This window comes from Stenella coeruleoalba (assembly GCF_951394435.1).
Source record: "Stenella coeruleoalba genome assembly, chromosome: 1".
NCBI lineage: Eukaryota > Metazoa > Chordata > Mammalia > Artiodactyla > Delphinidae > Stenella > Stenella coeruleoalba.
The window spans coordinates 97,409,369-97,421,153 of record NC_137169.1 but is presented as its reverse complement, the minus strand read 5'-3'; the positions used below and the strand labels follow the sequence as shown (position 1 = coordinate 97,421,153).

The 11,785-nt window shown below is 41.6% G+C and overlaps 1 protein-coding gene across 1 annotated transcript; it reads right to left on the bottom strand.

The window, feature by feature from the left end:
• Window positions 1-2,222: 2,222 nt before the first annotated feature.
• Window positions 2,223-7,822, bottom strand: LOC307191420 (acidic mammalian chitinase-like). The gene is made up of 7 exons (XM_079931506.1): window positions 7,657-7,822; window positions 4,948-5,072; window positions 4,643-4,766; window positions 4,169-4,354; window positions 3,537-3,656; window positions 3,308-3,449; window positions 2,223-2,559 (listed from the first exon to the last, which is right to left on the bottom strand). The coding sequence occupies exons 1-7, from the start codon at window positions 7,810-7,812 to the stop codon at window positions 2,318-2,320; spliced, it is 1,095 nt and encodes a 364-aa protein (XP_079787632.1). The 5' UTR covers window positions 7,813-7,822; the 3' UTR covers window positions 2,223-2,317.
• Between the last annotated feature and the right edge of the window lie 3,963 nt (window positions 7,823-11,785).

Below are 11,785 nucleotides of genomic sequence, written 5' to 3'. Positions count from 1 at the left end.
CAATGTTGCCATTGTTGCTAGGGTCACTGCCAAGGGCATCAAGATGGTGGGCACCTCCACTGGGTCCAGGGATGCTTAGGTGGTGGGCAACTCTGCCACAGCAAGGGCAGAGGGAGGGTGGGGTAGGAAGGGGGTCATGGGTGCCTTTGATGCATCTAGGATTGTCAGATGCAAGAGTGCCAGAGTCCAGGCACCACCAGAACTGGAGGGACTGAGGTCATGGGCCTTGTCACTGCTGATGCCTGGTTCCCTGTGTCTGGGGTATTGCTGCAGTCTGGAGGCCTACTTTGTGTGTGCTGCCTCCCCTATTACTACTGGGTCCTCTGGAACTGTTGGCTCAGTACTGTCGTGGCCACGGAGTCCAGATTGCAAGTACCGCCTCTCCTGTTCTCCCAATTCCATCTCCTCTATTTATTCCAGTCTACTTATCTTCAGATGTACAGATGTGTGGATCTCTCCAGAATCCTAGTGTGTTGGACCAGAGGAACCTTTGTTGAGTTATGAACGTTTTACTCATTGTAGATTGAAGAGGAGAGACCAACAGACTGTCTCATACTACCATGATATTGACATCACCACTGATCTTCTTTTTCCCAACATGCCATGTTCATTCCACCTCAAGGACTTTGTACTTGCTGCACCTCTGCACTTTTCCCAGATCTCAGAATGACTGATTCCTCTCTAATATCAAGGATCATCTCATATGGGATCTCTCCAGAAATGCCTTCCTGCACTGCTCAAACTAAAATAGGCTCCTCCCTTGGTCACTTTCTATCACTGATTCACTTTGCTCATTTCTTTTTTCTTTTTCTTTTTTTTTTTTTTTTTTTTTGCTAATTTATTGCTTAACACTCCCATCAGCAAAATATAATCCCCATAAGGGTGAACTCTTTATGTTATTCACCACTATGTCTTTAGTACCTAGAACATTATCTGGCACATAATAATCAAGAAATGTTGTGGGCTCATGAATAAATAGTCATTACCCAGAAAGCTGCATGTGCCTCATCATTACCACCAGTGCTGCCATCTACCATGAGAACACTGAGATCTGTGTCAAAGGAGGCAGTAAAACATAATAGTTAGGACTGTGACCTCTTTTGGATCTGGCTCTGCAACTTATAGCTGTGAGATGTCGGGCAGGTTATTCAGTTTCTTGGGTTAATGTTATCTTCCTCACAAAGTTGCTGAGCGAATTAAATAACAAAACACATGTAAAACACTTAAAATGGAGTTTGACATACAGTAAGCATGCCAGAAAATAGGAGCCATTATATTCTTATTACTTAGGATTCTTTCAGTTGAAAATAAAAGAAACAAACTTAAGCCAGCTTATGTAGCAAAGAGGAGGTTATTACATACTTATAGGGGTGTTTCACAGAACCCAAAGGCAGAAATGCATCTGGGCCTCAGGAAGGAGCTAGAATGAAGAGTTGGAAAGCTATTGATAAATGTTCTCTCTGCATCTTTAATCGTGGCTTTTCTCCACTGCTCCCCTTTAGTCTTCTTGCTCTGCATCCAGGGCAACTTTCCCTTCTCTTCAGTTTCTCACTACAGATCCTAAGCTTATATATTATAGGCAAAGCCAGTCTCAGGGACTGTTTGCCATTCCTTGTTCTCTGTTGCAGATTCCAAGGGGTGATAATCTGATAAGCCCTCTTGAATCTGATGTCTACGCCAGTCAATCAGCCAAGCCAGGGGAGGAGATAATGCAGTAAAACCACAGCTGCTAGTGACCACAGCTATGGTTTCAAGGAAAGGACCTCTGCTTTCACTCCTGAGAAAGGCAGACATCCCCAAAGGAGCCCACTGCAAAGACCTTCCCGATGGTGCCAATTCAGGGGAGCTGGACCAGCTCTGGGACCTCAGCAGACACGGAAAGAATGTCCTGGCCTTCTGTTCCTTGAGCATGCCAAACAGGCCTGTGCCCCCGAGTCTCCCAGAATCACTTTGGTTCCCTACTGAGAACAGTCACCAAGATGCAGACCTATCTTCTTCATGTCCTCATCCCATGCCAACACCGAACATTCAGATGTTTCCTCCTACAACATCCAACCTTTATGCAGATCAACCTAAGCCAGTAGAAGGCTTGTGGGTTTGTTGGTGTCATCACTTCTTCACACACTCTCTTCTGCCACTCCACCCCCATGCACAACCTGTATTTTCAAATCTAGAAGGGTCTCCACCCAAATCACTTAAAACCAAGGACACTCATGTTTTGACTGATGGGTTTTATTGCAGCACTCTAGGTAGGAGCAAGGTGTGCTAAACAAAGGAGACTGTTCAGTACATTAGGGAATGGAGACACAGGTCAGATTTATGCCAACTTGCAGCACTGACAGCTGGTGTCAAAGACAAGCCCAACCGGGCAATACTGCTCGTATGTGATTCCATTTGCGCAGTTCACGAAGGCATTTCTGTTATTTGCCACAGGGTAGAGGCCATTGGCTTTGCCGGCACAGTATCCACTACCCACAGAGCTGCTACTCCCACTTCCACTTCCACTCCCACTTCCGGTACGACTGTTGGGCTCACTGGACTGAGTGGAGGTGGTGCAACCTGAAACAGCATGAAGAGCGTACTAGTGGACCTGGCAGAAGCTCTCAGATTCACCTAGAGGTGAAGAACTAGCAGACCTGGGGTGAGGTCTGGAGGTGGAGTGCAGTTCGCTCTGGGTCCCTGTAACTGAGGAGCTCACAAGATAACTCCATCTTAGGAATTAGGAACAGCTATAATTTCAAGCCAGCCCAGTTTTAAATTTTAAAAGTTCTCTCTTATGATGTTAAAATCATTTTTAAAAAATTTTACTGAGCACCCAATATATGCGAAATGCTTTTCCAGGATCTGGTTATAAGCAGTAAGCAAATAAACTGTAAGAGAAAATCTGGACAAATTTTAGGGAATTGGTACTTCCTCTGAATTATAGATTAGAAATATTTCAGTACTGCTTAGGGTTTTTTGTTCAATCTCCCCAAGCAGGCTGAAGGAGACTTTTAATAAGGGGTTCATAGAAAAATAAATGCTTATATTGAAGGTCAGCCTAATTTCTTGAGGCTTTTCCACACCTTTAAGAATTAGTAGACCTGGAAAACCCACCCAGTAAGCCTGGTTTCTCATAAGAACATAAAATTCCTGATGTGGACATTCAAGGGTAAGGAAAGAATATAGCACTTCTCTCTCAGGCAGGCAAGAACAGTGAGGTAAAATGGGAAGAGACTCCTGGGGCAAAGGGGGAAGATGTTAGGCTGTCTTTTGAGTTGGAAAAGGAGCATTTATACACCATGGGCATCCCCCTGCTGTCACTTACTTGCACTCTTCAGGCCAAGAACATCCTTCAAGGTGTTGATCAGGGGGAACTTGCCCTGGTTACAGAATGTGCCTGTGAAGTCATCCATGTCAATGGCCCAGACCATGGCACCTCCAAAGTTGTTCTGTTTAAGCCACTCAGCCTGTTTAAGGATAGAGGACACCAGCAGTCATTTTATTTCGGGGGACTCAGGGCTGAGCTCACAGCACATTGGAGGGGCTGACCTTACCTTGATATTAAAGCTCTTGACGTTGTCATAGCCAACCCACTCATTGCCCTCATAGGTGTAGGGCACGTACTGAGAGGCATCCCATGCCTGAGTGGCTCCATCTTTCAGGAAGGTGCAGATCTTTAAAAAGTCAAGAGATTCAAATTCTTTAAGTATGACTCCCCAAAAAGAGAAAACATACAATTTCCTCTTTGATTTTTTTTTTCTGTCATGCCTGCAATAGGGGATTTCCTCAGATTTCTAATTATAGGTTTTTGTTTGCAGTAAATAAGATCAAGTTGTTTTTGAAATACTCAGACGTTATCCCTATTTTTAGTGCTTGATTTTGAGAACCCATGTTAGTATGGGAGACACAGTTATTTAATTCCCTTAAGTGCTAATATAAATGACCTTAAGTATGTAGTCTGTTGTTTGAAGGGATATTGCACACTACAAATGTTCTTCATACTGGATTAGGTAAATGAATAGGTTACTTAAACACCTGAAGCATTTGGAGTAATATCTGTGTTACAGTAGGTAAGTAGTGGACAAAATGAACATTCAAGCTTTACACAGATTCTAGCCCTAAGGCTACTGTGCAGCACAGGGCATGAAATTCACAGAATTTCAACTGTAAAGCCCAGGTTACCTACCTCATAGTAGGCCAGGAACCCAGCCTGCCTGGTGTAGGGCCCAGCAGGACCAGCACCAGAAGTGGGGGCACCAATGCCATTGTTGGAAGGGTTGCTTAGGATGTAGTTGTGTCCATAGGCAGGGAATCCAACGATGAGCTTCTCAGCTGGGGCCCCATTGTTCTTCCAGTAGTTCATGGCATAATCCTGAAGATGTAGCAGGTGAGTTAGAGGCCCACCCAGCTGATGACCCATTGCTTAGTTATGCTGGTCCACTGTCCTAAAAGGTAAAATTGAATGATGCTAATAACAGATAGGTTAGTTGGTATTTTTGGAAATATTTTGGTGAGGTTATAGTTAATGAAATATGATCAGCCACTTAAGAAGAGAGTTGCCCAAATGAGACTTTTGCAGAATTTATATTTCTTTTGTCTCTGAATCTCCATGTGATTTACAACATCTCTGGTCTGAACCTGCATCTGTGTGGGTACTCACCACATTGAGGTAAGCATTGTTGCCAGTGTCAGTTGGGTATTTGTAGAGGGGGCTGTTCTCTCCAGTGTAGCCCTCCCATGGGCCATAGAAGTCATAAGTCATGACATGGATGTAGTCTAGGTACCTGAGGTGGGATAAAGCGTTTAAAAGCATTTCCAACTTTTATTTCCCACACCTGTGCAGACAAAAGATACCACTTCCAATGCCTCTTAAACAAAGTCCCTGAGTGGCAAGACAGACTAAGGACAAGTCTGCTTTGCAGAACTGATACCTATAGGAGTTTGAGGATAAGGTGAGTCACTCACTGGGACAGCTGAGGAATCTCATAGCCAGACTGGATGTTGGAGATGCCAGCAGCTACTGCAGCAGTGACCAGCAGCCTGGGCTTGTTGGTTTGGATGGCCTCCTGCTCAAAAGCTTCACGCATTTCCTATAGAATAATCAAGTATAGTAGGACATCTATGAAACTGATTTCACCTCCTTAAATATTAATAAATATATGTTTGTATAATGCTTTTCTTTTTCAGAGTGCTTTCACATATTTTATCTTTAGTTTCTGCATATCCCTATAAAGTAGACAGAATTGATGGTATTCATTTTATAGCTAATATGCATAGAAGTTAGACAATTTCACCAAAGTCTCACAGCAAGTGAGTATCCAGGTCATGACGAGAACCCAGGTTCCAGATGACCAGTCAGAGCTCTACTTATATCACTACACTTTGAAGTTATACTTGCTACAGTAACCCATATCCAGCTTTTAGCAATATAGAGATTTGCTTCGCTTTGTCCAGTAAATGAGCTACTTTATAGGACTGACATCCCATCAAATGAAATGCTGAATTGGCCAGTGAGGAAGGTGGTAACAGCCAGGTGATAGATTCCCGTTCAATGCTAGAGGTTAATCCACTGTTATTTTGTGACTCTAATCTTACCCAGAGCACTGGATTCAGTTTTTTTTTTTTTTTTTTTTTTGCGGTACGCGGGCCTCTCACTGTTGTGGCCTCTCCCATTGCAAAGCACAGGCTCCGGACGCGCAGGCTCAGCGGCCATGGCTCACGGGCTCAGCCACTCCACGGCATGTGGGATCTTCCCAGACCAGGGCACGAACCAGCGCCCCCTGCATCGGCAGGCAGACTCTCAAGCCCTGCGCCACCAGGGAATCCATGGATTTAGTTTTTATAACTGCATTATTAGGGTGTACCAGAGTGTGTTCCAGTGAAGAGTGGGTCTGAAAATTGTTGTATGGGTACTTGTTAAAGGAACTAGGTTATTTAACTGGAAGGAGAAAAATTATAGGCAAGATATAGCTGTCTTCAGATATCGAACTAATATATTGCAAAAGGTGCAGCTTTATTCTATGTTACTTCAGTGGGCAGAGCTAGAACCACTAATTGGAAGTTATTAATTATGACTGGACGCATGTATTGACTAAGAATACAGATGTTCTTTTTGATCTCTAGAGCTGTTCAACAAGTAAGTAGGTTTATTTTTCAACCAGTGAATTACTTAATATTGAAACTATCGGAGGCTGCCTGACAATCTGGTATACCAGATGGTATAGGAAAAAACCCTGTCTTGGGGGAGAGTAAATCTAAAAGCCATCCTTGGCTTTTCTCACTCCATTCATTTTTCCTTGGTGATCTCTTAGTTATCTACCTTTGCTGATGACGTCAATACAGTATATCAAATCAAGTCCTTTGTTCTGAACTCCAGCTTGGCATTCACCCAATATCTATTCATCCAGTGTCTATTAGGCAAAACTATAGGATGTCCTACAGATTCCTCTCACTCAGCATGTTCAAAGGCAAATTAATGAGCCCTTTTTCTTGCTCCAAATCTACCTTTTTTCCTGTATTTACCATCTTAGTTAACAGGACCATAGTCAAACTAGTTCTCAAGGTCAGAAAACTGGACGTTCTCTCTTTTTCCACTTCCAATTGGTCTCCAAATCCTATTGATTCTACCCTCCTAATATCTCTTATATACTTCCTTTTTCCGTTCTCACTGTTAGGGTATTCGTTCAGACCCTCAGCATCTCTTGCTCGATTTATTGCAATAGCCTCCTAACTCTATCCCTGACTCCTTACCTTCTAATTCATCCGCCGTGGTTAAAGCCAGAGTGATCCTTCTAAAACATGAGCTTTGTCATATCTTTCCATTACTTAAAAATCCTTCAAAGTTGTCTTGAACATAATGTCCAAATTACTTAACATAATATACAAATCCTACATGATCTGATTCTTGTCTCTGGTGCAGCCTCATAATCCATTACTCACATACCTGCTCACACATATCCACATGTCTTCATTTGTGCAATCCCATCGTCACTTAATTGGTTAACACCACTTTTAAGACTAAGCTCTTCTTGATCCTGCCCCAGAGCAGAATTAGGTACCTTCTCTCTGTGCTACTTTTGCACTCTGAATACCTCTATCATGACATTTACCTAAGTGTACTGTAATTGTTGGTTATTTTTCAGGCTTCCACCTAAGATGGTGTAGTTTTTAAAGCCAAGGATTGTGTCTTATTCTTATCTTTAGCCTGACACTTAATGCAGTGTCTGGGATGGTGTAAGTGCTCAGTGATAATAGGCAGTCTAGTATAAAGGTTAGAAGCAATGGGCTCTGTAGTCAGACTACTTGGGTAGTTATGACACCTATTAGTTGTGTGATATTAGGCAAGTTACTTAAACCCGCTATATATTAGCTTCCTCGTCTGTAAAATAAAGATTATGGTACTTACAGTACCTATATCATAGAGTAGATACGAAGATGAAATGAGTTATGATTCTAGAAACAGCTTGTAGAATTGTGCCTGACACAGAGCACACATCATAATATTATTATTATTAAAGGCTGTTGAGTGTAGGCATGATATCTAAGAATCTTTGCAATGTAAAGTTTCCAAAATTCTAAATTCCAGTTTTGTTTCACTCTGGAACCACCAGGTTCTCCTTGAAAAGAACGGGCTTTGAATTTTCTTGGGCTAAACACTGCCACCTCCCTCCTCACCTGCACCAGGACAGTGAAGAGGTGCTTGTCCTGAGAAGGGCTTCCACGAGAGCCAGGGTACTCCCAATCGAAGTCCAGCCCATCAAATCCATACTGACGCAGGAATTTGATGACTGAAGAAATGAAAGTCTTGCGATTCTCTGGAGTGGAAACCATGGCAGTGAAACTGAAGGAGATCCAAAGAAGGCAGGGTGAGGCCTCGGTAGTCCCAACACCTTGTAACGAAGTCAAACTCCTATATTTCTGCCTCAGAGCTTTACACCAAGACCCACATCCCAGATAAAACTATGTTCCTGGCTTTCTCCTGTGCTTGCTTTGTAATCACTGCTCTGTCAGCCATGGTACCCCAGTGTTCTCTTTGTTTTGTTATCCACCCAACTCTGATCTTTCTCCCAAATTGTACCTGTTGCTTTGAACACCTGGCTACCTTGGCCCACTGTGTTGTCTCTCTAGATAGTCCCTGATGTTCGCATACCCTCAAGAAATTCTTCTTGTTTATTTGCATGACTTTCTCTTCCCTTCTCCCAGAAGGTAAATAGACAGAAGTGCTATAACACTCTCCTCAGGGGTTGTACTTCTGAAACATTTTGAGAAGAGGTTGTTTTGAAATCTCAGTAACTAAGCTTCTGTGAATGTAGTCCCAGAATATCCAACTAAATGTAAACGTACAAAATAAATGGTGTTCTAATTAATACTGAGATTCTGGTGTAGTAATTTATTTAAGTAGCATATTTGTTTAATGTATATCCTTAATATCCTGTCTTAAGATGTGAAATCTGAAGGGACATAGGTCACATTGGGCTAACTTGTTTTCTGTAACAAATGAACACCAGGCTCTCTTGTAGAGGACTTACGGGGCAGTTCCAAAATTCCAGCCTCCAATGGCCAGGAGAGTTTTCAGCTGGCTGTTCCTTTAAAGCAAAGGATAGAAAAGAAAAACTTCAAAATCCATGAGTCCCTCAATTTAAAATAACATTGCTTCGGTATTGGGCCTGGTCAGAAACTTTGATGTTGCCTTGATAAAATATTCTGTATAATAATTTTCCTTCACTACTGAACACTTTATAAAAATTATTTGTGTTATCATTATGAATGCACTCAGAGTTCTTTAGAAAAATCTAAATTAAGCAACCGGGTTTTTTAAAAATTGGAATGTATTGGCAATTCTTACATTCTACTCTATCAGATGAAATGGTAAATATTGCTTGAACATAATTACTTTCTCAGACTTTATGATAATGAATATAAATCAGTTGGCTTAAAATCATGCACATTTTCTGGAATAGTGGTTCTCAAACATCAGTTTATATAAGAATGAAGTACAAGGACCAGAGTTGGAGGACAACATTAAAATTCCAGGGTTTTAACCCCTTTCTCAGAGATTGTGATTCAGTTGGATTAGGGATTGAGATTTTTATCAAGTGACTCATGTGATTTTGTTGCATGGTCAATGGATCACACTTTGAGAAATACCACTCTGAAGGGGTTTATTTCTTCTTAGGTATCATAACTCAAATTCTAGTGGCTGCATTCAAGATACTGCCACTACTGAAGGTAGCAATGGCCTGTAGCCTTACTTCTCCTGGATGTAACTAACTGAACAAATTAGAAATTAAAAGATACCAGGGTTTTTGTTTGTTTTGTTTATTTTTACACAGAACAGAACTCTATTAAAATACAGCAAACTCTTCTGATTTCTTGGGCTCTGTTATGTCTAATCTTTGGTATCCTCTGCCTCCTGTTCTCTGATGCAAGTAGCTAAGATGGTTTGCAGTTTCCTGAGTCATAAAAAAGATAATTACAGTGAAAGGAAGATACAGAACTATTTTTTAATACTAGCTAGAGCAGGCAACGTGCTACGTTATCTATATCCTCAATACTTAAAGCGTAGCTCCTGGACCAGAAGCATCAGCATCATAGGGAAGCTTGTTAGAAATAACAGAGTCTTGGTTCCCACCTCAGACTCACTGAACCTGAACTGCAGAGATACCAACTTAGATATCTTCCCGTTCTCTTACTTGTTTTTCAGGCTATTGAAAGATTGGTAGAGAGTCACATCATTCCATTCAATGGTGGTGATCTCGTTGTTTCTCATCCCAGCAAAGGCATAAATCAGGTGAGTACAGAGGCAGGGGTCGATGTCATCAGGCTTGAAACTTCCCAGGCCTGGTCGGTACTGGGACCAGTTGGTGAAGTAGCACATCAGCTGGTAGGCAGAACCTGAGAGTAGTAAGAAGTAAGAAAAATGGCCTGACTTAGGTGCCACTGAAATGTGCTGTAAGTTTTAGCCCTGCTTCTGTTTCCCTCCCTTTGCCTCAGATACCTGATCTCTGTGTAAGGGTGGTTAATAGGAACAATCTTGGAAATGATTTCAAAGCTTCAAACTTGGGAACTAGTCACTGACTTTCAAGTTGGTTATTTTTAACTTTGACAGATTCACTTTGGGATCTTGGTGGAGCCTAGGAACCACTGAAGAAAAAATGCCCAGTAGTCCTATGAAGCCCAGTGAATACCAACTTACAACTCTCAGGTGGTCATGCTGAAGAGAATAACAGTGGCAGCCAATAAAAAATAACAGGTTCTCCCAACATCAAATCCATCTGTCTGTAAAGAAGACAGTAGCTTTCTTTCCTAGCATAGCTTTTCTATCTCTTGATATGCTTTTATTTTTATTTATTTATTTTTTGGGTGGTACGCGGACCTCTCACTGTTGTGGCCTCTTCCGTTGTGGAGCACAGGCTCCGGACGCTCAGGCTCAGTGGCCATGGCTCACGGGCCTAACCGCTCCGCAGCATGTGGGATCTTCCCGGACCGGGGCACGAACATATGTCCCCTGCATCGGCAGGCGGACTCTCAACCACTGCGCCACCAGGGAAGCCCTTGATATGCTTTTTAAAAAGTAATATTAGAATATGAAAAAATCACATTTAATACATTAAGCAGACAATTGCATTATGAGTAATTTATAAAGATTTTAGGTTTATTGTAGGAAAAAATTATGTCAAGGATATAATACAGAGTCCATGACTTACCTAGCTGAGCATTCAGCAGAAGGGCCAGACCTAAGAGAAAGAAAACACATGTATTCTGAACCAATTGTCTATATCTTGTAGAATATAATTCTGAGGCCTTCGGTACCATCCTATGGGTCATAGGTTTTTATAGCCCAAGTGGCACTTAGGGGTTATGCCAAAGAGTAGGCTTTTCAGTGAAGGCACCAATAAATCTGTACTTCCCTTCTCTTAGTCAAAAATGAGCATGGCTCTCTCTTCTTCCTTCTTCCATGTCAGTAACAAATGTTACGGAAGACAGAGTTGGAAGTCTACTACCTATGGGAGATCTACGTACTGAAACTACCCAAAATTTACTCTACTCAATGACTACACACCCATCCATGCTTCACTACCCTTAACTGGGATGAATACAGCTTCACACACAAAGCATCCTCTAAATCAGTGAATTCAGTATCTCTTGGGGCCTTCAAGTTTTTTTATACCAACTTTAAGAGCCCTTACGGTAGAAGAGAACTAGAAACTGTTAGACAAGGCTCCAGATGCTGTTCCCTGGCTTCTACCAGGACACTTTTGACCTGATTGCTTTATAAATTGAGCTAGAGGTTTCATTTGGAAAAGGTTCTGAAGCTATAAAAAGTTTGTAAATCTCAGCTCTAGGGCAACTAATAAGCTATGGATATAAATTGGCTCTAAACAATGTACTGAATCAACCCCTTTAAATGATTGAATTATAACTGATATTTTTATAATACATCAGCAACTCAGTAAGACAGTAAGGGATTAAAGAGAAATAATTCTGAAAACAGTAGATCAAAGATAACTTGCATAACTCTGTCTCAGTTCCCACTGATTTTCATCTCTGAAAAAGATAGACCAAAAACACAAACATGTAAATTAAAATAAGATCAATTAAAATGAGGTGGTGCAGGAAGATGAATAGAGAAATGGGAACAACCCAACAAGGAATGGGAGTGTAAGACAAGCATTGGAAGAAAACTAGCCTTTCTTTTAGGACCATGCTTTTGGCATCAACAAAGGTAGAAATGCTGCCAGAGTCAATTGAGATTAAAAGAATCAGAAGTAGACTCATTTGTGTATGTCTGGATTCTCTTGGA